Source organism: Antedon bifida, chromosome 2 (genome assembly GCF_963402885.1).
Source record: "Antedon bifida chromosome 2, ecAntBifi1.1, whole genome shotgun sequence".
Taxonomy (NCBI): domain Eukaryota; kingdom Metazoa; phylum Echinodermata; class Crinoidea; order Comatulida; family Antedonidae; genus Antedon; species Antedon bifida.
Genome location: NC_136227.1, coordinates 10,465,595 through 10,492,626, shown reverse-complemented (window position 1 = coordinate 10,492,626; position 27,032 = coordinate 10,465,595). Strand labels below are relative to the sequence as shown.

At 33.6% G+C, this 27,032-nt stretch overlaps 3 protein-coding genes across 4 annotated transcripts in view; 2 read left to right on the top strand and 1 right to left on the bottom strand.

Annotated features, from left to right (window-relative positions):
- The window catches only part of LOC144835054 (intermembrane lipid transfer protein VPS13D-like), a 95,073-nt gene extending 86,017 nt beyond the window's left edge, over window positions 1–9,056 (top strand). Inside the window, exons 60-71 of the mRNA XM_078690070.1 lie at window positions 275–444; window positions 1,053–1,208; window positions 1,541–1,690; window positions 1,981–2,115; window positions 2,716–2,852; window positions 3,294–3,543; window positions 4,018–4,182; window positions 4,513–4,719; window positions 5,245–5,498; window positions 5,833–5,990; window positions 6,562–6,683; window positions 7,208–9,056. Of these exons, the coding sequence (XP_078546196.1) occupies window positions 275–444; window positions 1,053–1,208; window positions 1,541–1,690; window positions 1,981–2,115; window positions 2,716–2,852; window positions 3,294–3,543; window positions 4,018–4,182; window positions 4,513–4,719; window positions 5,245–5,498; window positions 5,833–5,990; window positions 6,562–6,683; window positions 7,208–7,306 (2,003 nt within the window). The 3' untranslated portion in view covers window positions 7,307–9,056. The remainder of the gene's footprint in view (window positions 1–274; window positions 445–1,052; window positions 1,209–1,540; window positions 1,691–1,980; window positions 2,116–2,715; window positions 2,853–3,293; window positions 3,544–4,017; window positions 4,183–4,512; window positions 4,720–5,244; window positions 5,499–5,832; window positions 5,991–6,561; window positions 6,684–7,207) is intronic.
- Window positions 9,057–10,537: 1,481 nt separating this feature from the next.
- LOC144836275 (uncharacterized) lies at window positions 10,538–17,005 on the top strand. The gene is made up of 6 exons (XM_078691530.1): window positions 10,538–11,184; window positions 12,908–13,705; window positions 14,000–14,165; window positions 14,285–14,363; window positions 14,550–14,860; window positions 15,480–17,005. The coding sequence occupies exons 2-6, from the start codon at window positions 12,917–12,919 to the stop codon at window positions 16,772–16,774; spliced, it is 2,640 nt and encodes an 879-aa protein (XP_078547656.1). The 5' UTR covers window positions 10,538–11,184; window positions 12,908–12,916; the 3' UTR covers window positions 16,775–17,005.
- Window positions 16,981–25,794, bottom strand: LOC144836276 (fumarate hydratase class I, aerobic-like). Of its 2 annotated transcripts, none has more exons than XM_078691533.1 (12): window positions 25,744–25,767; window positions 25,175–25,368; window positions 24,399–24,526; window positions 23,175–23,313; window positions 22,476–22,576; window positions 21,768–21,974; window positions 21,173–21,299; window positions 20,654–20,844; window positions 20,060–20,170; window positions 19,363–19,569; window positions 18,362–18,481; window positions 16,981–17,478 (listed from the first exon to the last, which is right to left on the bottom strand). In XM_078691533.1, exons 2-12 carry the CDS (start codon window positions 25,335–25,337, stop codon window positions 17,263–17,265), a joined length of 1,710 nt encoding a protein of 569 aa, XP_078547659.1. In that variant the 5' UTR covers window positions 25,338–25,368; window positions 25,744–25,767; the 3' UTR covers window positions 16,981–17,262. The 2 variants fall into 2 exon arrangements, with proteins under 2 accessions (XP_078547659.1, XP_078547658.1); XM_078691532.1 differs by having other exon boundaries at window positions 16,982–17,478; window positions 25,175–25,342; window positions 25,744–25,794.
- Window positions 25,795–27,032: the final 1,238 nt, after the last annotated feature.

Sequence of the window (27,032 nt, the reverse complement as noted above, 5' to 3'; positions counted from 1 at the left end):
AACAAACACACGTGATCGACTACACCTTCATGGTGGAGGTAAATAACAAAAGCAATCAGAGAGTTTTAACCTCCGGCAGGGAGAAAAATGTGAAGACAGATCTAGAATTATGATTCAGATCCTAACCAAAATCTAATAGATTCTACCTTTTACGTACCTTTGCATTCCCTGCGCAAAAATCTGCTCATCCATATGAGAAGTTATGAAACATTCTCTTTTGAGGATAACCGAATTCATGTTTAAACTTCACAATGATTATATGTTCTACTTCCAGGGACTCCAGCTGTGCTCGGACCTATGAGCTCCATTAGTAATGATAAAACACCACCACAAGAGCAGCGTGTAGAACGTCTGAAACATCGGCCTGGCTCAGGAAGCCTTACCTGCAAAGTGATATCAGATGGACCTTCTAAAGTGCTAAGGATAACAGACAGCTTTCCACAGGTATACATTGTACTTTACTGTATTATTAACCCGATTCTCTGTATTGCATCTCACACATGGCATCATTTGTCCAATATCATACAGTAGGCAAATTATGTATACTCTGTCACATATGTATCACATATGTCGCCTGTAACTTAAGGTTATAGGTTTATGGCTTAGCCATCACATGTGGTACACACTATATGTGACACTGTATTAGAGAATTTGCTTATGATACGGAACTGGCTATTAACAATATTATTATCAATTCAATGGATAGGAATCATTCATTTTTTAAGATACTTGTGGAAGTGCTGTGGAACTTTTAATACTCCAATCCTAGTGGTCATTCCAAGCCCCGTAGCCAATGGGTGTTGGGGTTTTAACGGATCAAACGACCTCCTAAACCGGCAATATCAAAATGCAGACCAGCAGCGGAAAAGTGATCGTAACTTATGCAGATTTTTGCCCCTTTTGTAGAACAATTGTCCCCCTGTAAAAATCACTGCTACCCTGATTAGTCACTATTCTCTGCTTCATTGATCCAATAAGAATTCTTCAGACCAAAAAAAAAATATGTACCATACTAAACTATTTATTTATAATAGCAACATTTTTTTGTACAGAAACATTTTCAAGTTTCAAGTGTTGTGAGCAAATCTGGGTTTGTATCAGATTGGGAAGTAGTAAATAGTCAAGAGGTCAAAGGTCAAGAGAAGAAGAAGTCAGCAGACCCTGCTGTAACACCTAGCGATGATGCTGATTCCATGCAAGAACTTGAAGTAAATTTTGTTGTTAAATAACTATACTAATAGAAATGTAATATGCTATAGATGTTTACTGAGCATTTAACATCATTTTTCGTTACTAGATTCCATCCCAGAGCACCCATTATGCCATTTGACAGTGCTCCATAAATTGGCAGTCCATTTGTAGTAAAAATTGACATGCTTCAAATGATGTCATTTTAGTGTTAAATAAACCAGGTCATGCCACCCACAAGCATATTCATATAACATCATTTTTAGGGTATTGTATATGGAAACTAGTAATAGCCAACATCATTGATATAGCGTTTGTAGTTTATCTCAGCATAATTCATTTCTTAATGTAGGTGGCGCTATGGCTGAAGAGTGGGATTGGAGTTTCACTTGTAAACAGTTTGCCAGAGGAGATATTGTACTGCTCACTCAACAACATTGATGTTCATTATCTTGATGCGGTGACTGGCCTATATATTGATGCAAACATAGATGATATTCAGGTATTGTAGTGATAATAAAAACCCCAGACATGCAACTACAAAGGGTTTTTTGACACCATTGGTTTAGAACCAGCACCATTGTTGGTTTAGAACCAGCTTTCATTCAATATCTATCAGTAAAAATCTTTTAAGCAATTCAAGTAACTTCAAGTAATCTTACTGTTTCAGTTGTTGTTAGTCTTTTAGCTCTGGGAGACACCAGTAAACACCGCTTTGTAATGTTTATTTGACTTAGTTATCTAACACGTATGAACTTGCACTTGAATAAAACAATTTTTGTTTTTACTTAGGTTGATAACCAATTAATGAATTCCTTGAAACCAGTGGTTTTGTATAAAAATCAAGAGAACAACAATAAAGCTCCATTACTAGACTTCCACATCATCAAGTTACCGTCAGCTGGACATGATATCAATATTTATAAGGTACTTATAAATACAGTATACTAATACATGGGTCCACTGTGAAATATTCACTCATTCACTTTGTTTTCACTAAAAAAAAATAACAATGGTGAAAAGGTTTAAGACAAAACCAGCTTGTCATAATATTTGTAGGTCCAATCCCATATTCGGATCAGCTTCAAGACACACAAGAGAGCACCATAGAACATTTTGTTGTTGTTTACGTCTACACATATATAATGTATTATAAACACCTGATTGTATTCTTGCCATTCAGTATTAGTTCTACCTAACTGAAAAGTGATATCTAACGATGATAATTAATGGTTCTAATGCATGTTCAGCTTTTTTTAAACACTTTGAGAAATTGTTGCCACGTGTGGTTGTATGACTGCTCCGCGTTCAAAAATCAACCTGTAGTTCATGTAGTCCTGCTTCCAGGCCTAGCCTACAGTATATCAATGATTTAAGTTGGACAAATTGAATGAAAGTTAATATTTTAGGTGTGTTATAAAAAAAATAATGAATGTTTTGTATTCATTGAATGGAGAGAATATTTAATTATTCATTATTTGTATACTAACATTATCTATTTGTTACGTCTACTGTATTTATTTCTAGACTTTGATGATGAACATGCAGAATGTGATACTGCAAATAGAGGAGCTAATGTTGCTGAAGTTGTTTGAATTTTTCAAGTATGGGGATGAGGAATCCAACATTGAAACATCAAATGAAAGCCGTTATGATGTATTCAGGTTAGTGAGTTGGACTAAAGGAGCCTAAGACGCAGTGGCGTAACGGCTATGAATGCTCACTGGCTAAACCCAAGGGATACAGAGCTTAAAGAGCCCTGATTCAGTCTGTTAAAGCCCCTACAGATTTGGTTTAGATTTAAAAATATATATTGCCCTGCACTAAGCACTAAACATGTTGCTTTTTTTATTGGTTAATCAGTTAGGGTATAATACTCTAGTAGTGTAAATAACTCCAGCTTGCCTTTGCCTCATCTTAATGTACTGTACACAATATGTTAATAACGTCAACTGTTTGTTAAGAATATTAATATACTATGTAATCTGCTACCGGCTACTCCCTGCTCAGAAATAATATTGAGTTTACAATACAAATTTCAACATGCTTAAAGACACAGCACCTCACTGGTTTATCATAAATTTAATCAATTTACTTCATTTCAGAACAAATGCTTCATTAAGCCAAGCTAAACGATTTTTCTTTGAAACCATCAAAGTAAGCACAGCAGAGTTTCGCTTGACAGTTTTGAAATCCGTCCAGTTGCCTCCACGATACAAGCAACTCAAATCCAGGATGCAGCTCATGTTGATACAGTTCCAAGATGCACCAGTGACCCTTGACCCCTTCACACGTGTACATGCCTTTGAGACCCAAGAGTTATTGCTTGAAGCGGTTTCTAAACACTATACTGAGGTGAGTACATTGATCATGGTAATACCCTTTTCACACTAATCCAAGGTTTGCATATTGTGAACGCAATTTTGTGGAAAATCTGACTCTATGAAAGACACACTCCAGCAAGGACGAAGACTGTTCTGACTGTCCCGAGTTGTTACTATACAAAATTGCCCTTGTATTTAACTGACCAGTCACAGTACATGCATAATAATAAAAATGGCGCCCAACTATACCTTTTTCCAAGATTTCACAATGTGTGTATGACGATGCATAATAAACCCAGGAGATCAAAGTATGTAACAATTTTAATGCAGATGTCAAAATTGTATACTGTAGGTTTATTGCCATTTTGTATCTCGAGCCATGCATTACTTTCTATTATGACTGTGATATTACAGCACACTCAGTTGTACACATTTGAGAATTTTGTGCAAATTATCCTGTAAAAAACATATTGTAGTGGAGGCTTAAATAATTGTTATTTCACAGGAATTGAAGAGCCAAGCAGTAAAGATCCTTGGAGCTGTGGACTTCCTGGGCAATCCTATAGGATTACTTCAAGACCTCCGTGATGGTGTAAGGGAAGGGTTAGAAGGAAATGTAGCTGGACTGTTAAGAAACGTTACTCATGGCATGTCCAACACAACAGCAAAGGTATGTGAAATATTTATAATTATATTTTACATAGACAAAAATATTTTGAAATTAAATATTATCATACCATTTAATATTTAAAATGTTAATAGTTATTTCTGTTTTTTGTATACAAAAACAAAATAACTTTAAAATAAAATTATTTTAATGATAAAAAAGATTGACGTTTCGAAACCTTCTGATGGTTACAAAATTGTGATTTTTTTCCATCCATAAATTATAGTAAACATCTCTCCAAAATCTAAACAAACATTGCAAAAAATGTTTCGTTGTGTTCCGATAATAAAAAATACATTAAATTCAAAACCATTAAACTTTAATTAATTTCAGATGGCAGGGACGATTTCAGCAGGTATTGGCTTGGTCACTATGGATCGAAAACATCAGGACATACGCCATCAGATCCACAGATCTCACGGTGAATCTGGTGTCGGACATTTTATGGCTGGTGTCAAAGGTCTTGGATTTGGAGTTGTTGGTGGGTTAACCAGCGTCTTTACGCAGTCGTATCAAGGTGCAAGCAAAGATGGCGTTGAAGTAAGTGTACCTTTGAATTGTGTAAATAATATATTGTTTAATATATCAAAATACACTACACATATTTATATTAAGAGAATGGAACATATTATGATTTCTAAATTAAAACTGAAGGATAGAATTAGCACTTTAACACAATATTATATATAATACTGTAGCTACCTTTTTCTATACAGTCGAACATATTTTTATTTTTTTTAAATGTCTCTTTTGAGGGTCGCATAGGCAGGCCCAGTGCTATATACCTTTACATCATATACTGTGTCAACTCCCCTTAGTTCTTAGGGTTCCAAAGTCCTAAACTCTTTTGTAATATAAAATGCATAATAATATAATAATATAACAATTTATATAGCGCACATATCCACTAAAAGTGCTCAAGGCGCTAAAGGGGGAAAAAACATTATGAATCAGAAGAAATCTGATTTGCAACAACTGTTTAAATAACATTATGAAAGAAATATAGTTTATATAGTTGTTATATAGTTTATTGTTAATTTTTCTAAAATAAATTCTTTTTATCAGGGTCTTCTAGCAGGGTTTGGCAAAGGCATTGTTGGCACGTTCACTAAGCCTGTAGCTGGTATGTTTGACCTAGCGTCTGGTACTGCAGCAGCCCTAAGCTACACCACAAGTAGCGCAACCAATCAAATGCCTTCAAAAGTGCGCAAGATACGATGCTGTGTCAATCAGGCTGGCGTTTTACCTCAATACACAACACATGATTCTACGGGACAGGAATATATGAGAAAGATAAGTGAATCCGAAAGCAAAGAAACGTAAGTGAAGTGAAATTGATTTTAGGATTTTAAAATAACTACGACAGCACAATGTTGTTAAAACATTATTAGTAAACTTAAGCTCTGTCTACACTATCAAACTTTATGTGACAACAAAATTTGATGTGCCCATATATGGACACAATGATGTTTTTGTCACAAGTTCGATAGTTTAGTAGTGTAGAGCTTTACTGTAGCAGACATTTAAACAATTTTTGTACTGCCATTCCTCACTAGCATGTGTGTCACATTTAAAAGATAATGTCAATCTTATAGAAAGTTTATTTCAATCCATTGTAAGATTTTAGAGCCATTTTAAAATGTGTTTTTTCAGATATGTAGCATTTGAAACCTTAAGAGATAATGCCACAGAAGGAATGCAAGCCTTAATAACCAGTGAATGTGTACACTTTCTTGCCGATTCGGACCCTCTTAACCCGGTGCTAACGGTCTGGTACTCAGAACTATACCATGCTAATCATCTGAAAGTTGGTGAGTTACTCATCTTAACAACTAATAAGGTCTAGAATAATTGTTTAAAATATTATAGAGGAAATTTAATGTGAGAGCAATTGTGGTGCACGCATCTTCTCTTATTGACATCCTATCGTGCATCTCCCAAGTACCCCAAAAATTGCAAGAGATTCCAGCTAAACTGACAATTTTACTCGACTGTTTTGGATATGCTAGCAATATAGTAGACTCTAGACTCTACTACTAGTTTCTTTTTAATAACTAAAGCATTGGTGATACGTTGTCAAAAATGCACATCATCAGTATATTCCATGCTTTGGAAAGTCTCCAAATACATTTTCCAAGTTAGGATCTGTGCATCTTGTCTTGTGGGTTTGACTACATAATTGCCCAGCTCAGGGGTGTCCAGTATTGTTGATGACTGGGTCTTGCTTGACAAGAAATTTCTTCTTGCAAGTTCCTCTATTAATGGTATTGTTGCATTGTTTAATTATATATAGTACCATTTTGTTTTGTATTGTTGACCATTGATAGAAATAATAAATTTATGTAGAACCAGTACAGTATATCTTTACTAATTCTATCACAGGGCCTAAACATTATGTCGAACTAACAAAACAAGCATATACAGAGGCTGGTGTTAGCCACCCTCATCTAAGTCCAAAAGAAAGGCCAAGAGTAGGATGTGATAATGAGAATATTGCACTCAAGGTACGTAATGAGAAATGTAGTTATAACAATTTTAAGCTTGGTTGCCACTAGGAAGTAACACAAGGATGTAAGCACTATGCAAGAGAGAGAGATTGATTCTTGTATTTTGTGCCGCTAGTGGCATCTAAGCTTTGATGATGTTGCAATAGTACTAGGACAATAATAAACAAAATAATAAATGTTTATGATTAATTGGGGAGATTATTTTTTCCTTGAGAAAATTAACTATTCTATTTAATGGAGCTGAGCCATGTTAAGACCAGTAATAGAACCATTAAATAGAATGTTTACCATGCAGTAGAACTAATAGTGAATGGCACATGATATTCAATTAACCATTTAGAGTAAAAAATTTTCTCAGGTGTAATTTTTATATTAGGCAAAGTAAAAAAAAGTTTCTTATCCAATATGTTGATGTTTGTGGCTTGAATTGTGATGGGAAAGATGGGAAGAAAAATAGAATGCCCGCAAGGAAAAGAAACTACTTTTTTACTATTTTGTTAAATCTTTGTTTTTTTCTTTAGGTTTCTCAGCAGATCAATTATGCTAAAAGTAAATTTGAAGAAATGAACCAGATGGTAGCTACTGGTACACAAGATCCTAGTCTTCTGCTCATTTTATGAAAATAAAAAAGTTTTATTTACCCTTTGCATAAATTAACATCTTTTTGCATCTGAATACAGTACTTTGTATTTTTTTTTACATTAAATCAATGGAAAAAATATTTCTGAAAAAAAAACAATTGACATAATTATTACAAAACTCACACTTTTATATAACAAAATAAGTAGATCCTTGTCATTTGATTGGAGGATTGTGGGTCACATGATATTCAATAAATCGCAGAATGGAAAAAACACAATGGTAATAATATTAAGGGTGTGTTAACACTTACAACTAGTGTGTGAATTAGAGCTCACTTTCTAGATATTAGGGCTGGTACACACAAGAAAAATTTTACTCATGTCATATTACTTTTTAAATTATGCTCTAACGATAACCATAGTGGGGAGAGGTGAACACTCCCAATTGAACAACTCTAAAATATTTTGCAATAACATTATTTAAACGTAGAGCGCTAATGCACATTCTTTTAGGTTAGGGTTAAGTTCGCCAATGCTAACCGGTGGTTTGAAAGTGTATTAGCGATGAGAATTCATCACCCTTGTGATCCAATGAACAGTGCTCTAGTGTGTACCAGCCATCACTGGACTACATATGGTCAATGCTTTTAATTGTTATTCAAGGACTGAATCATTTGAACCTTGTCATATTTATGATATTTATTTTAAAATTAACAATGCAATTGATATTTTTTAAATAAGTGATAGATTAAATTTAGGAAAGTTTAAGACTTTGATCAAAACAATTATAAAGTATTAACTTTTACCATGGATACTGCCATGCTTTCACTAACCAAATACCGTCTTTATCAATTAACAAAATATAGGTAGAATTAACATTTTATTCAATCAAAACCTGTTCAACTGGGTTAAACCTATTTGAACCGATTTATGCCTAAGTATGCTTGAACTAATTTTATATTTATTTAATTTTAGAAATATTACGAATAACCAAAAGACTATTAACCGTCATATTATATTTTTTTCTTAATTTAAAATTATATATTTTATAGTACCTTTTTGCATTTAAATTACTTTTTCTGCTTCTTAATGTGATGCTCGATTTTGTTTACAGTTGCAATATATCCTACTACTATACATTTCCCTTAGCAATGCTAAATGTAGGTCTATATTGAAATAAAAATTAAATTCGCTTTATTTTTTTAGGGTGGGACGTGTTGTATATTTTTTATACTGAATCACAGTATAATGTTACCACTTACTTCATACAAATGTGTAGACACTACGCTCAACACAAATGCATCTAAATTATATATATATTTTTTTCAATTTACCGTTGTCATTCTCCATAATTTTACATGCGAATAATGTAGCAATGAATAGGAATATGTACCTATTGAATTAAAATAAATTATTAATCTGTTTTTAAATTATCATAACGTTTGATATCATAATATCAAGGTTCTCTATATGATCTAGTAGTTATGATGACTGTGCCAATTCGACTAGAAGACGAAACAAAACGAAATTAATTTCCTATTTAGGTACATTATTGTTACCCTTTGTTTTTTATATTACTCCTGGACAATCGTTTTTATAACTTGGGAAAAATTATTTTTATGTGCTATTATTATACATTAAGCTTTAACATTATTATAACGATGTTTTACTTTTTTGCTATGCATCACTTTATTTTTTTTTCTTGGGTTCGAAAACAATTGTATAGGATAAAATATGTAAAGTTTGAAATTTAAAGAGAAATATTAATAAAAAATATATTGTGATTTTATGTATTTTTGTCGATGAATTCTATATTTTCGCATCTTCGTATATTACGTTCGCAGTCTCTCTGGTCCGGAACGCCATTTTGGAACGGGTTAACTTGGTTCCCACTATGACGCAACGCAGGGACGTAGACGCAACGCAAGACTAATCATGAATTATCGATCGCTTGTGATTGGTCAAATTTCTTAGTCCTAGTGGGGTTGCTACTCCCACAAATTATTGACAAGTGGGTACATTATAATTGCGAAACAATTGTTTACAAAACATGAGTAATCTACAGTGGATCCACCAACGTGCCACTTATAGACGTACCTGGGTATCATACGCATGCCACACGCAAAGAAATGGCCAATTATAATGTATTATTGTAGGCCTAATTTTGTTTAACTTGATTGTGAAATACAGTATAACAGCAATTTGTGTTTTATAAGCAAATGAAGATTCCCGTTTGCGCTTTCGATTAATCGACCAAATATATATAATACAGTCCCGATGCGATAATAAACGGAACGTTGTATAGGCTCACACGCAGGCGCAGATTGATATTTTGTATAAATTACAATCTCCTTCGTTTAGCACCTCGAAACGAGCTGATGAAACAAAACAGAATATAAATGTTGTCAGTAACCGACATGTCGTCTGTATCAGTTGTGTATTAGTTTCTATCGATTATAACACTGTAATATGTGCATTGTTATTGTTAAACACACGCACACAGTCTTGTCCTTTTTACTTACCGACAAACCAACGTGTAAATAGCAATTGCACGTACACCTTTATTATGTTTAGCCAATAATTAATTAAAGATCCTTCCGAATGGGTTACTTTGTATAACTTAAAGCTTACTGAAGTGGAATGAAGAAATCGAATCAAATAATATTATAATTTTATATATCGTTTACTATGCAATGTTTGCGAAGCTGTATAGTATGTCGGTGTATTTCTTAGTCTGTTTATCATAGAGGTTGGATTTTAATATTATTGTTTGATACCAGTCGAAATACCTACTGAAGTAAGCAGGTGCATTGAATTGGTAGGTTAATATATTTTGATTTAATTTAATTTTCGATGTATCGTTGTGCAGCTAATGTAGTAATCTAATAAGAGATAAATAAATATTGATATCACAATTAGGTCGAATACAAATAAAAATCAAGTAGCTCTTACACAAATTCGGGACCTGTGAGAGTAAAATTCATCGGGTTGCTGAAAATCGAATGGAATTTACAAACAAAAATCGGTGTTGTTCTGGTTTAAGAATGACAAAAATGTAACATTCTTCATATCATAATTATACTTTTAATGTATGATGACGTAGGCATAACACTTTACAGTACACTTTGAAAATTGAATATCAATTAGGGTAATCTAGATATTATTGACTTAAGTGAAATACTTTGCCTAGACGCCGAAGAGGATAGAAAGTCGGCCTAATAGTTATCTGAACAGTGTGGTCTAACGACTAGCTCTTGATTATAAAGTTGATACTTCCGATGCTTAAACTAATCTGAAAAATATGAAATTTTATTCTAATTTGAATATTTTCTCCACACTTTTACTAAACACGTGGGCCGGGTAATTTTAGGTTAATCCGCGTTCCTAATTCCTTCATGATTATCCAACCAATTAAGATCGTTGGATTATTCTTGAAGAAAGAGACCATGGCTTTAAGATTATTGACGAAAATCTTCAACACAAAGAGAACAATTAAGATAGGTTTATTGTGTATTCCACAGTTCTTGCTGCAATTCGATTATTGATTTCTAACAACAAGATACAATTGACAAACTCGTCTGAATGCGGCGAATGATAGAGACAGTCGGATGTTTATGTTGGATCATAACAAACAGAAGTATGTTGTAAAATTGATTTGTGACAACGAATTTAGTAGCCTACGGTAATGTTAGTGCCTGAAACATGTAGTTTGGAGTATACTCCACGCTGAACAGTTCACTGTGCCTGCAGCTGGTAAAGTACCGTGAAATTTCCGCCTCATTATTTCCAAAGAAAAGCAGCACACGACCATTTTATAGTTGTTATACTACGATAATTGCTGTAATTTCTTGTCAAACGGCGCAGTTTGTGAGATTTTGTAGTACAATTTTCAAATTCTCAAGTTGTTAACAAATAAAGTAAGTAGATTTTTTATTTATGCTTTAACGTTACCTATAGTGTAACCGGTAGTATTGTGATGATGAATTCTTAGCAGTTAAGATACCATTAATTTGGTGCGATAATCAGCCACAAATAAGACTTTCGTCTTAATAACCTACTCATAAAATATAAGCAGCTGCAATGGGCATGTAGAAACACATTTACTAATGTTTGAAGAATGCAATGTTTTACCTATTAATATCAACTGCAGGCGATCCATTTCAAGCTCCCTTAGAATATATATAGTTAAATCCTTTATGACAGTAGAACTTGGGCTACTGTTGTGTCCATCTTAAACCATCACATAGTCCTATATTAGTAAAACCACAGGAAGATGTAAACTATACTATGAGTTACATGTTCTGATGCTTGATAGTTAATACACAGTTGACCGTTCATAAAAGATACTTTCCATGCAATGCAATTTGTTTCCTTTTGTTACATATTAGGCATAGGCCTATCCTCAATTCCTACCACAGATAATTTGGTAAAACTTCATTCTCATTGTTTTTTGCATCTTTGCGGTGAATGAGTTTTTCTTTCTGTTCACATCAATCACGATTTCATCAACAAGAAAGAGGAGAGAAAATATATAGTTTCTGTCGTCTCTTTGCCTACATCGGCGTGGGAGAAATATTTAGGCCTAAAGCCCTACAATATGGATTATATGCCACTGTTTCAGGACTTTTTCATAAAACAGTATACTCACTTTACAATAACTATGAATAAAGGATATATCCTACCGTAAACAATGTATACAACCACGTACGTTCCAATTATCAGATTTAAACAAAATACATTTCCAGCTACTATCCTAACTTTCACTAAATAGTTATTGCTTCCACACACAAAAACATGTGGATTACCGGAACAAAGTCGTCGTTTTAGTTTCAGGCTATATGCCTATAATGTATTATCCCGGCTCAGGTAATATCTTACCCCAATTAGGTAATGCTAATCGGATTGTATAGTTTAAGTAAATTCAAAAGGTAAGCCAGATTTCTATTGCACATGTCTTTACAATTGAACTTACCTGATATATATATAAACTTTATTTAGACACGAGACTGATGTACAGCACAACTCGTTCAATCAACATTGATTGTTTTTACACAAGTTCGTGATACTGTATTACAAAAAAAACCAACACCATATAAATACGAAAGAAACGAAAAAATTGAAATTGAAAAGAAACAAAATTACAGCAGAATTCCCTTCATCTGACACCTCTATTTAGGGTACACCATACCGGTACTTCCCGTGTAAACGGGAACCCTTATCGAAGTGTATAATTTATGGGGATTCTACTGTAATACATAATAAATCTTTTTGATGATGATATTAAGAGAAGGTGTTTTTAGTTTAAAGAATTTTTCTTTATCATGATTTTTACGGTTTATGTGAAAAAAATAACCATGTATATTGTAGGGAATATACGCTCCTGTTAGAACACCTTTCTTCGGATATTAACTTTTATCATGTCATATACTGTGTTTTGAACGACTGTTCCAGCTTTCACCAATACAGTAGGTATTCGGTTGCGACAAACAAAAACATAAACATGCGAAAAAATGTAGATATTTTGTTTTAAAATTAGTTTTAAGACTTCTAATTATTTTTAATATTAATTTGTATAATATTGTGGCGCTACATACGGTACTTGAAACTTGAAACTTGAAATACTGATACATTTTTTTTCAGGAGGCCAGGATGAATTTAACGAATAATGACACAGCAACTTCAGCAATCGGTGCTTCACTTATTCTCATCACAATAATCGCAATCATCGGTAATATCCTCCTTCTGGTGTCCATTAAAAATGTTCGCCGATCTGTACCAGGTATCCTGGTGTTAGTGTTGTCCTTATGTGATCTGTCATTTTCTACACTAGTGTTACCCATATCAGCTGTTGCGTTTTTAATGGATTGGAACATGGAAGACACGCCAAGTGCATGTGGTTTCCAGGGTTCGATGTCATTCGCGCTCAAGTTTACTTCAACATTTACCGTCTGCCTTATTTCTTTAGAACGTTACTTTTACGTTAAACCATCTGAAATATTTTTAAAGAAACGATGTATTGGAAGAATTGTTATTGCGTGTGGTTCGTGTTTGTTGATCTCTCTTTTACTTGGATCTATGCCATTGATTGGTGGAATCGGAATGAAGACGTTTGAAGACTCGTTGAGTTACTGTCACTTTGGTATTACGCCAGATGATGCAATTTCGACAATATTCTCTATCATTATAGTATCAATTGCTTACATAATGTTTCAAATATCAATGTTTAGTTTGTTCTCTGTATTGTGTAATTGGAATTCATATGTCAAAGTTCAACGCAGGTCAAATTGTCACACGAACCAAAATGGGACGCATGCTGAAAGTATTGTTCAAACTTCTTTTAAAGCGAACTCATCTACAGATTTGAACCAACGACTCTCGTTCACTAGGATGCTTCTTGTTATTTGTGTTCTTCATTGGTGCTGTCATCTGCCTTTCTTGGTGAGAAATAACTTAAGGTTTATTAAAAGAGTTTGACCGACTCTAGATATTATTTTATTTTAGTTTTATTAGTCATTCTTTTGGTTTTATTGTTTTAATATAACCAAATATGCTCCATTAATTCCGTAATATTATAAAAACTCGTTCAATTGACATCGTAATGTGCAACATTATACTAAGTACCCATCTATAGAGTTGTAATTTAATTCTGTAAACTAGCTTTATGGATACTTTGTAATTAAAATGTTTTTGAAATTATCTTTGTAACGAAATCATATCGTTTCTGTTTTACAGTTTTTGGTAGCAGTGACACTTATTTCAGGAAGTGTTTCTCAAACTGCAGACTTTGCTACAGTTTACATAATGGCTCTTCAACCTGCTCTAACCCCCATAGCCATATTCTCATTATATCCGCCTTATTTTCGAAATATGAAGTCTCAATTATTTCGAAAAACAAAGAGTAAGACGATAGAAATTATCCAGTAATGCACTGATTATTTATCTTTAGCTTTAGTAATGCAATTTGCTGCACCATTGCTGTTGATTATATTATAGTTGTTACCACTTTTGTTTTCACAGATATGACGACGTTTAACCCCAAAACTTCTGATGAGTCTTCTCGATACCGCGATGCATCACAATTCGGACCTTACCAACGGTAGGACCACGCGAAGCCATTTTTTCAACTGATATTGATATTTATTTAGATTTAGATAAACAAAATAGTGTTGATCACTAATCCTATCCACTAACCAATTTCGTCCAACTATAGATACCATTTTAGCTCTTTTTAAATGTTTTAGTTAATCGTTTATTTTTAACTGGTCTATTTATTTCATTCTAGAAACGTCAGCGACATTCACATTACTTTGGCTGATACATCCAACGAATCATTTTCCAATCATAATCTATCTTATGATGACGTCATCAGAAGGGATAGTTCATACGGAACGGGTTTAACTTACTCACACGATGACGTAATCGGAGTAAACGGTTCTTCTCGCGCGATGAGTGACGTTAAGATCGGACTCCGACGGAATGAACTAAATGGTGACGGTATGATCGGAATCTTCAATGATGGTTATTATGATTCAGATTCTGTATCATGCAGTACGTGCTCTAGGAGTGAATTTAGTTATTGTGACGACACAGAAGGTAGGACACGTTGTAGATATTCGTAAACTTGGTTCCCACTTGAACAAAACGCAAGTGAGTTAGCCAATCACAAGTGACACTGCATATGATCCATCACGTCGTGATTGTTCAAATTGCTGACATTGCGCTAACTTTCTTGCGTTGTGTCCTAGAACCACAAATCAAAGTAATACATTTCATGATTCAGTACTTACCACGTGATGTCTAAATAGGAAGTAAATTGAGACTTGTGTACATTCTCAATTTCCTTGATGCTGAATCCAAGAGACATCCTCAACTTTACTGTGATTCCTTTTCAGAAACACATTTTACCTTTATCTACCATAAAGCTGACTTACTGATTTGTTTTCTCCATGCAAATCTTTAAACAGAAAGTTATGTTGCCGATCATAATGATGATGTTTATAGTTATATTTGGCTTAACTAAAACCAGCTAATCTAGTAGACCAAGTAATAATTTGAATGAAATCATCGCTGATTTGTAATAATTGCTTATGGTAATCTTACGATAATGCGCACATTATTATTATTAGAACGAAAACAAAGAGAGAAGTAAAGGTAGGCTTAATTTTAAATGAGGATGACGTTTTACCCGTATTCGTTCATATTTTTTTTGCAGGATTCGACTCTGATTTTTCTGAGTATTCGTATTCAACAGACGAGGGCCACCGAGGAATTGTATACCTGAATAGAGTATCACGAAAAGTAGTTTTGACAAGAGTAGAATCTGTAATTTCTCACAAAACAGATACATTCTATGGTCAATACTTATCTCCGTGTGACGTCAGCAGAGCTTCATTAAGTGACCGGGAACCAGAACAATTAAAAGTTACTGAACACACTCCGCCAATCAGCAGCACGAATACACATGTTGATGTATGTGATACAGGTAAAACTGAATTTACAAGAATACCTAGAAACATTTACACCGGTAACGGAAACTCTGCTAGTAAACATCAAATTATTGGCAGACGTGAACTTCGGCGTTTTGGAATTAAAACTGGAAGATTAACAGAAACATTTACCCGTGAGAGTATTCCAAAAGAGACGTCACTGTTCAAATCGACGTCCGGTCGTCGACAAAATATTTGTTTGGTATGTCAAGGGCCGTTTGCTAGACGTATTCCTCATGCAAAGCATAAAATTCACCAAGAAGATATGACTACTGTTAAAACTAAATCTAATTGCAAAAAGGAGAGTAGAAGAAGTAAAGATCCAAGTTCGATGAATGTGTTATTTCAGAAGGCTTTGTACGAACATAGTCAAAGTCCAGGCTTACAGTTGAAAGTTGAAGATAGTGCTGGAGCTGATAATGTAGAGAGGTCTAATGGACCTGTGGAACGACGATCATCACGCGAAGATATCCAGTATCGGCAATACATCAGGTTTATTGCTAGCCTACACAATACACGTCCGAAAAAACACGACAGACATAAGCAGAGTGTTGGTAGAAATGAATCACAAAGCAGTGTCTGTAAAAGAGGAGACGATAACCAAAGACATCCAGAAAGACACGAAAAAGAGAAGAAAGAACAGTCATTACCAGGAGTATCTTACGTGGAATCTAATATGGACAATGACATTACAAAAGATCAGGCACATCGAAGAACAATTGATAATTCGTTGCAATGTCAGACATCAACTTCCGATAAGAATTTAGAAAGTCTTGATCATATTGAAACACCAGACGAAAATGGTGCAAAATCAAACAGCATTTTAACTAACAAACATAGAGATTTAAATAAAAAACATCATGATACAGTTGGTGCAGTTAACATTCCTAAAATAGAAATTACAGATTTATCGACAAGTAACAATGAAAGCAGGGAAGTATTAGAAGAAACGTTTAACGAGTTTTTGTCAAAGTTGAGAGATGCCCAGACCAAGCTAAACCCACATACACCAATTCAATGAACTTGAGAGGACTATGTTTTGAAGAAATCTACAGAACATTTGACATCACATTGAATCAAATTTCACAACCAACTACCAGAGACAACTATGCCTAAATTGATTTGAACTTTAAAAAACTTTAACTTTAAAATCTTGATGAAACAAATTCTTGATGATGATCAAATAAAGATTGAAACGTTTAATTTGTTTAAATAGTTAATATCTTTTAATACTCTTTTTAACTATGACTGGTGTACATATGTTGCATATTCAGTATTAAGTACATGGGTGTACCTCCTTTGAAAATAAAATTAAATAAACATTTTGATACTTTTAAACTACTTTAATACATATCTGTACAATTTTCAATTGAATTTATTTATTGATAATAAATATTCATCTCAAATGAACAAAGGAACAAAATCTAATAGTAAAGTAATTTATTAATATCAGAAATAAACAATGCAATTATTGGATATATAGATATTTTATATTCTTTGTACATATTGTTACACCTGCCATTCCTTGAAGAAATCATTGCCTTTATCGTCGACTACAATGAATGCTGGGAAATTTTCTACCTGTACCTTCCACACTGCTTCCATACCAAGTTCTGGGTATTCAAGTTGCTCTACTTTCTTGATACAATTTTTGGCTAAGATGGCAGCAGGGCCTCCTATAGAGCCTAGGTAAAATCCACCATGTGTTTTACATGCTTTTGTTACCTGAAATTAATTCAAGATAAAGGTAAGATTTTTCTATTTGAGCTAAAACTTTCTTAATCAGTGGCATAACGGATATGAGTGCTCACTGGCTAATCTCAGAGCTTATAGGGGCCCCTGAGCAGTACCCAGAGGAAATGTTTTAAAAAATGGCTAAACCCAGGGGCCCCGGAGCTTATAGGGGCCCCTGAGCAGAGCCCAGAGGAAAAACAGGAATTAAAAAAAAACGGCTAAACCCAGGGGCCCTGGAGCTTATAGGGGCCCTGGAGCTTATAGGGGCCCTGGAGCTTATAGGGGCCCCAGAGCTTATAGGGGCCCCTGAGCAGTGCCCAGAGGAAAAAACAGGCATTCAAATATGTCGAAAAAAGCTAAAAATGGCCGAAGCCTCCAGCATTGGAGGGCCACTTAGGGTTCCTAAATCAGGGGCCTTATGTCTCTATGTTGCGCTACAATTCTTAATGTGAACATATTGGTTAAGCTTCGTTTCAAAAACATATGTGAATTCTGAGACTTTAACTGCCTACAGAAGCAGGGGCAACTACTAGGCCCTCAGAATCGAGTAGAAATCAGCGGGCCTAGAAGAAATCTGATGTTAAAACACAAAGCTATGGGTAAGTTAAATTTTCTTTAATTCCAATTAAAATAACCTGTAATGAATTTGTCTTATCTTGACTTATATTGAAGTTTTAGTTTTTTACTGTTGAGTGGGGTGCCCAATTTAAAGCTTGCTTGCTTGCGTGTTCCTTTTCCACTTATATAATTCTTTTCTTGCATTATATTAAGTATGTTCATTATTGGTTGTATATTTATTTTGTTACTCTGTATTTTGCTCTATAATTTGTGGAAGTAAATATTATTTTAAAAATTGCTAATTTTTTAGACCTACCTGTTTACTTCGATTTCCCTTGGCTAACATGACCTTTGACCCTCCAGCTGCTTGAAAACTGTCCACATAAGAATCCATTCTACCAGCAGTGGTGGGACCAAATGATCCGGAAGCATAACCCTATAAGAAGTTATTCATTTATAAACTAAGTTAATTGAAGAGATTGAAGATTCCATTTTTGTAGACAGTTGACAAACATTATTTGACTGAATTCCATTCTATTTCTATAGTATGGTAGTAGCATAGACCTATACATTTAGTTGAATGGTGAGAATATTAATTGCGTTGAAAGACTATAAAACATTCATTATCTGTTTTATAATACACCTACCTAAAACAAACTTTAATTTATCCATCGTAAATCATTGATAAATGCTAGGCCATTAAAGAATGCAGTGATACAACTTTGGTTGTGGAATAGAACAGATGACATGCACTACAGGATGATTTTCGAACGTGGATCAGTCAACTACCTCACATGGCAAAAATTCTCCAAATGTTTACTAAAACCTTAATGTGCATTAGAGCCCATTATCTTCTTAAGATATAACTTTTCTGCTAGGTAGAACTAGCATGTGATGTTTAATTATCAAATAGCAAGAATACAATTAGTTTTAAAGATGTATGAAAAACATGAAAAATGAAAATTAAATAAATCAGACTTTGAATATGTGATTTTGTAGTTTTAATAAAGTTAATTACTTATGTAGAAAAAAAAATTGAAAAAAATAATGTTTTCATGTATAAAATGACAAAATAAATGGTTAAATTCAACCAAAAACCATTGACTGGCAGTCAATTTGACCATTTTTGCTTTAAATTACAGTTTTTTTAGGTAAATACATTTTTTTTTCGATCCAATTTTTGGTCAAAGTGGATAACTATTATGTTACATTAAAATGGCATATTTAAAAAAAATGTTGTTAAGAATTATTTTTTCAGGGGGACAATACATCTTTAACATACTACCATACAATATCAAAATGTAGTGGTTTGGATACCTCTGGTGTCTTGGCTGGCCCTGCATAATAAACTGGATGATCTTTGATGTATTGTGGTAAACCTTCTCCACTGTCAATCCTCTCTTGTAGTTTAGCATGTGCAATGTCTCTTGCTACCACAAGAGTTCCTGTCAGACTAAGCCGTGTTCTGATTGGATACTGGGTTAGGTTACTAAGTATGCTGCTCATTGGTTGATTCAAATCCACCTAATTAACATTTCAAACAGTGTGAAAATCAAGGATATTTTGGTTGTTGGATTGGTGTTTGTTAGAAGTGTTTTTATTGGTCAATGTTGGTTGCGGAAGTGTTTTTAATAGGTCATTGTTTGTTAGGCAGTGTTTTTTTATTTGTCATTGTTTGTTAGGCAATGTTTTTATTGGTCATTGTTGTTAGGCAGTGCTTTTATTGGTCAATGTTTGTTTAGGCAGTGTTTTTATTGGTCAATGTTTGTTTAGGCAGTGTTTTTATTGGTCATTGTTTATTAGGCAGTGTTTTTATTTGTCATTGTCTTTTGTTCTTTATTAACTACTAAAAAAAGTAATGCTATTAGCAGAATTATTTTACACAATATATGTTGTTATAGGAATAATATATTACTGTTTTTATATTATTTTTACTTTAATTCAGTATCAACCTCTTATTCTTTATAAAAGTTAAATATAATCGTAGTACAGTAATATTGTTTTACGGTGTTACCTTAACGACAGTTTCGCTAAGATTGTCCTCCGCTACTTCAGGTAAATACTGACTTGGGTTTTTCTCAAGTTGTTCTAAGAATATACCTTCTTCTGTAATTTTGCCTTTTACCTGTACAAAAAAAGTAATAATAAAACAATTAAAATTAATGTTAAAAAGTAAATTGAAAATTATGTTGAAAAAAATTATATTTTTTCTTGAACGATTATGAGTTTACACTCAGTACAAATAATGGGATTATTGTACAAATCTCTTGTCAAAGATTAACTTTCTACATTTCATTTTGACAGCAATACATAATGTATATTTTAAACATTTTACTATTGTCTTGTAACTGCACTATCAATTGGCAACCTCATTTCGAATTTGATGTAAATGTTGAATCTATCACAACAATCAGTTTGTGAGCATGCGCAAACGTTTGTTTATCATCTGTTGCCTTGTAGTTGATGGTGCTATACCAGTACAAACTCCATAAAATGTTTACTAATTAAAATATTTAAAACAAATTTCATCTTAAAATGCAACTTTTAAATTTCATTATTATTATTAATATATCATTAAGAAAAATTATATATTGCTCATAAAACGTACTTGTCTGTCCGCAGAGCAAGAGACGCCAAGACCAACAGGACAAGAAGCCCCATGGCGTGGTAGACGTACGACCCTAACATCATGACAGAAGTATTTGCCACCAAACTGAGCGCCTATACCCATTTTCTGGCTTAGTTTGTGTACTTGTTCTTCCATTTCTAAATCCCTAAATGCACGTCCAAACTCACCACCTATAATTAGAAAAGTAACCTGTATCATTAGTATTAACACATTCAGTGCACTCTTTTCTCGTATCATAGTTAAAGTGAAATTTGCAATTTTTTTTTTTGCAAATTTTCCCGTAACTCATTGAAATATACTTTATAAACACTAAAAAATAAAGAAAGGAATGCATTGTAGAAAATACTGATTAAAACCAGATGTGGTACTCAATGAATGACCAATCAAATCCAAGCATGGTAAATAGTGAATGTCATTGTCATTGGACGTTGGAATCAAAAACTGATTTTAAATCAATGGGTGACCTTTCGCCCTTGACCTTTATTGTACTGCACTCACCATTCGTAGGAAGATTATCGAGGTACTTTGTTGAAGCTAGTTTGACAGTTTTAAGGGTCATCTCTGCTGATAGACCACCAATGACCAATGCAAGATGATAAGGTGGACAAGCAGCTGTGCCAATGGTCTAAATGAACAAATATAATCAATATTAACTCTAGTTTAGAAACAAAAGGTAAGTGCTTATGTGAAAACTTTTACAAATGGATTTTATACTTTTGCCGATTTCTATGTAGTGTGTAGTAAAACAGGTGGCAACAGATTTGATAGGCATTAAGGCAGCTTGAATTCTCACATTTTATCAGCTGAGATAGAACCAGAAAGTACTTATATGGTTAGCTGATGAAAAGGACCAAAGAGCATATCAAGTAGTTGAATTTGAGGTTTACTGGTCTGGACAAAAAAGATAAGACAGAGTTGGATATATCTCTATACATTTTGTCCTTCATTTTTGGAAATTGGAAAAGTGATGAGAGGCTCCTACCTGGAGTTTTTGCCCTCTGATACCAGTAAAATCTCTCTTTTTTTTTTTACAATTGAAAACAATTTAATTGATTAAATTGTATAGGTTGTACTTAAATATGATTTCAATTACCTTAATTTTCTCGTTTATAAATTGTGCAAGCTTCTCTGGGTTTAGCAATGCTTTGGTTTGTTGATAGAGGAACGTTTTATTAGCTGAGCCACCTCCTTTGGCTATAAATAGAAAGTTATATTCATTGCCAGGTGTGGCGTATATCTCCAACTGGGCAGGTAAATTGGTACCAGTGTTTACTTCCTTGTACATGTCTACAGGTGATACCTATAAAAGAATCTGTTGTTTATTGAATGGTCAAATTACTTTACTATTATAGTGTAACCCTCTATAATATAATGGCACAGACCATAAGGTCGGAGCACATGTACTGTATTGAGGAGGTCTTGCAAATGCTATTCATATAATTTTTACACCGTGTTTCATAACTTATATTTTTTTGTGCAATTATGTGTGTGTAGATAATATATTTTATTGTATATCTATTTATTATTTTACTAATAATTGTCAATCTTCAAGAAGAATTTCTGTTGTTATTTTATGATGATGATGGACAAATAAAGCATTTCAGTATTCAGTATTCAGTTATGAAATATTGATATTTTTTGCTGTATAATTTTATGTATGTTTGACTGCAAGCTCTTATAATTTCTTTGGATTGGATTAAAAAATTATACCAAACACAACAATCAAACGTGTTGACATTTATTTGTATATTGTTGGAGCAGTAATAATATAACCCAATATCATAACATCATAAACAATTACCTGTGAATACCTAAGATTTCTCTGCGTGTATGTATCATAAACTCCTCTTGATATATGCTCCTCATCATTCTCATCTGTCCATACATTTTGACCTCTTTTACCTAGAAAATCAATTTTAAAAGCAAATGGCATATTTCAAAAATGTTGAGCTGGCCTACAATGTCCTGTTAAGTATGTTTATATCATTGCTAAGTTTGTTAACCACTATCCATAAGTATGCTTGAATCTCATCTAGAGATATATTTGTGGCTAGTGGATGCCAGGTCTCAGATTACCATCCGATAATTATTTTCTAAACTGTTTTTCAGTGTCAGTATATTTCATCTTTGGTAAGATCAAAACATTAATAAACAGTTAGCCAACAAGTGGTGTCTGTCAACATTCAATAAACATTTAGTTAATTACAGTACCCATAACAATTACAGTGGTGCCTATCAAACCCATAACAATAGTGGTGAAATTCAACAATAAATACACCATAGTTCAGGCCTTGTCTTTTGAAAATTATAGGTGTGCTACAAATTGCACTCCTCAATACATTCAGTGGTGTGCTGTTTGTATTTTGGAGTGTAGAAGTTTACCAAATTTAGGTATGTTGTAAATCGCACTCCTCAAGGGCAGTTTAGGAGCACTCGCTCGCCTTTTAAAAGACAAGGCCTGATAGTTGTGCCTGTCGACAATAAACAATAGCTAGTTTACCCATAACAATAGCAGTGCCTGTGTCTTGACAACCTGGTAGCACCATGTCTGCAGCAATACAAGCATTCTTGAGTAACTCCAACGCTACAAACCTATCATTACTTGATGCTTCTGGATCATCCAGGATCTTTCTTAATTGCTGTAAAAACAAGTGTAGGTTATAGCCTAAACAATGCTGTTTCATCATACCATCTGATTAGTGTCAGTTAAGATCTGATTATTGGCAGTTAAGATCTGATTAGTGTCAGTTAAGATCTGATTAGTGTCAGTTAAGATCTGATTATTGGCAGTTAAATAGTGTTAGTTAAGATCTGATTAGTGTTAGTTAAGATCTGATTAGTGTCAGTTAAGATCTGATTAGTGTCAGTTAAGATCTGATTATTGGCAGTTAAATAGTGTTAGTTAAGATCTGATTAGTGTTAGTTAAGATCTGATTAGTGTCAGTTAAGATCTGATTAGTGTCAGTTAAGATCTGATTATTGGCAGTTAAATAGTGTTAGTTAAGATCTGATTAGTGTTAGTTAAGATCTGATTAGTGTCAGTTAAGATCTGATTAGTGTCAGTTAAGATCTGATTAGTGTCCGTTAAGATCTGATTATTGGCAGTTAAATAGTGTTAGTTAAGATCTGATTAGTGTTAGTTAAGATCTGATTAGTGTCAGTTAAGATCTGATTAGTGTCAGTTAAGATCTGATTATTGGCAGTTAAATAGTGTTAGTTAAGATCTGATTAGTGTTAGTTAAGATCTGATTAGTGTCAGTTAAGATCTGATTAGTGTCAGTTAAGATCTGATTATTGGCAGTTAAATAGTGTTAGTTAAGATCTGATTAGTGTTAGTTAAGATCTGATTAGTGTCAGTTAAGATCTGATTAGTGTCAGTTAAGATCTGATTATTGGCAGTTAAATAGTGTTAGTTAAGATCTGATTAGTGTTAGTTAAGATCTAATTAGTGTCAGTTAAGATCTGATTAGTGTCAGTTAAGATCTGATTATTGCCATTTAAATAGTGTTAGTTAAGATCTGATTAGTGTTAGTTAAGATCTGATTAGTATTAGTTAAGATCTGATTAGTGTCAGTTAAGATCTGCTAAGTGTCGGTTAAGATTTGATTAGTGTCAGTTAAGATATGATTAATATCTTATTAGTGTTTAGCTAGCATAACTATAATTGGTAATGTCAGATGTTTGGAGAAAATTGATATTTAAAACAAATGATGATAAGCCTCACCCCAAGATGAGCTGGTCGAAGAAGGTGAGCAATATCCACCATTGCTTGTGAGGTCAGCAAGGTCAATGCTTCAGGTTCAACTTTGAGAATCTTTCTCCCTCCAAACTCAGCAGTTGAAACATGTTTATCTGGTTAAAAATAGTAAGTTAATAAGTAGAATTTGTATTTTACTATTGAAGATGTGGAGGGGGTGATGGGAATGTTAATGATGAAGTAATGATAATGTGGCACTACCAAAGGCGCTGGGGGGAACATGCTTGCCACCCCCACACTCTGACAGGTAAATTGAATTTATGAAAGTTACTTTTTTAATCTGTTTTTGACAGACATCAATGATGTTAGCGCTCCACATTTAAAAAAAACCTGGATACACCACTGACTACGGGGAAGTAACAAAGCAACAACAAAAATTGTTGAGGAGATAATGGAAAAGACAATGAAAAAAAACTTTCAATAATCTTCAGACAGACGCCTATCTAAAAGTGAAAAAAATATATGTTTACTCATACTATAATACAGTACGCCGTCTAGTCTCCTAAATTTTGTGTTTCATAATTGTTTGTTTTACATTATTAAATAACTGGTTAGCTGAGAACTTGTTAAATGAACCGGTGAGGCAAAGATGTGTTAATTAATGATAAAGAGTATGAGTTTATGTACTTGTCATTTGTATGACCCACTATACGACCCCCGGCAGAGGTGCATCATGGGTGGATATGGGTCATATATTGACAAGTGCATTAGTACACAGTAGTATGTCATTGTCATTTGTTCACCTGTGAGTTTCCTAAAGGTGGTTTCGTCTACTTTATCCGTCTGCCAAATATCTTGGTAAATGAATGGATTGACAGTACTTGCTGCTCTCTGGCACCACTTTTGCTGCCATAGTGACGACCCACATGGCCGCAACAATCTCAACAATTTTACTTGTTTCTGCATTTTCACTTTGAAAAATAAATAAAAACACTGACTGATAGATAGGAGAAAAATAAAAAAACACTGATAGGACCCTATTATTCTAATCTGCTTACATAACCACAATACAATGGAAATTAAATTTGTGTTTGTTTGACTCTACATGTTCTAGGCTAGGCCTAGTGTTGTAAGTGTACTCAACGCCGTCCAAGTGAGTATTTGTAGTGTCAGATCTCTCGATCAGTTGTCAAAACATCCATCACAGCCAGGCCTAGCCTAAAACATACATGATATTGTATACTACGTGCATCGGTTAGCGTTGTCATTTGTGATGTCAGTTTATTAAGGAAATTAGAATTTATTAAATAATTCGTAAACAATTCTAAATTAAGCAAATTAAGTAAAAACTAAGTTTCACCACTTCACTTACCAACAAACTCGATGAAAGGAGGATGACCGAGTCATTCGCCCTCTATAAATCTACACTAAAAAGCGCAGCCTCTCTCCACCACCCCAACTACAGTATTTTTAGTCGCGTGTGCGGGCAACGCGACTCTACAGCTCCTCACTATGTCGGTCGGTTGGGTCGGTCGGTTGGTCGGTAAACACTAACTTGAGCACGCGATCGACTGCAGCCATGTATATGGCCTTGTTTATTGATAGATTAAGAGGCCTACTTACGATCCTCCTTTCTTCTTTTATTCATTCACAGAATTTTACCAACTCATTTTACAACAAATAACGTTGTTAAATATGATTTTCAAATGATATCTTTAATATGATTTTAATTTGAAATGTTATTATATATTTTTGAAAAATCCCGACCTATGATTCGCTCGAATTTCCTGGTTCCTATTATTTTAATACTATAGTCATTATTTTGATAATAATACATAAATCATTCAAATAACAATATCTGCTGTTAATATCAGTGTTCACACCATTTTCAGTTAGGAATATTGAACAGGCCTTGTGAGAATCATATAATTCAGAGTTATAAAATAATGTACACTAAACTCAATTCCTTAGGCCTCCTATTTATTCCAAATTAAAACCTGAACCAAAAATAGAAAAATATCTTCTTCACAAAACATGTTTGCTATAGCTTAAACAGGATCAAACACTCTAATAACAAATTGATTGTAAAACAAGCAAATGGTCAGAATCACAGTGTTTGCAAGACTAATCGAAGATTGAAGAATTTAATCTTCAATCTTCCATTTCTTGGATTCATGCTTCCTTGTCAAAGCGTGCAGTTCAATGTTACATTTGTATATTGAACTGCATGGTTTTGACAACATTAGAAAAGAAGAATTAAGAAACTTAGAAAATTATTTGAGACCGTCTTTATGATTATGACTTATACGGACATTATTTTAATGCAAATTTCATTTTACTAGGAAAGCATCTTCCTGACAAATCATACATAACAATGCCATTACAAAAAAATATTTAAAGTTCTGCATAGGATCGAGAACGATCTTCTTATACTAACAATGATTGATGTATTGTATTGTTGCTTGTGACGGTTTATTCATGTCGACCCTTACGTTTCATTATGTTCTTTTTACTTGTTGTTGGACTACATTTGAGTCAATCAAAGGTGAATAAAAATAGATATAGTTATCACTTATAAATAATTCATATTCTGTATTCATATTGTCATGAATAGGTCTATTTGAGCTGAAGAGGACCCTCTGCCAACAGCCGAATATGAAA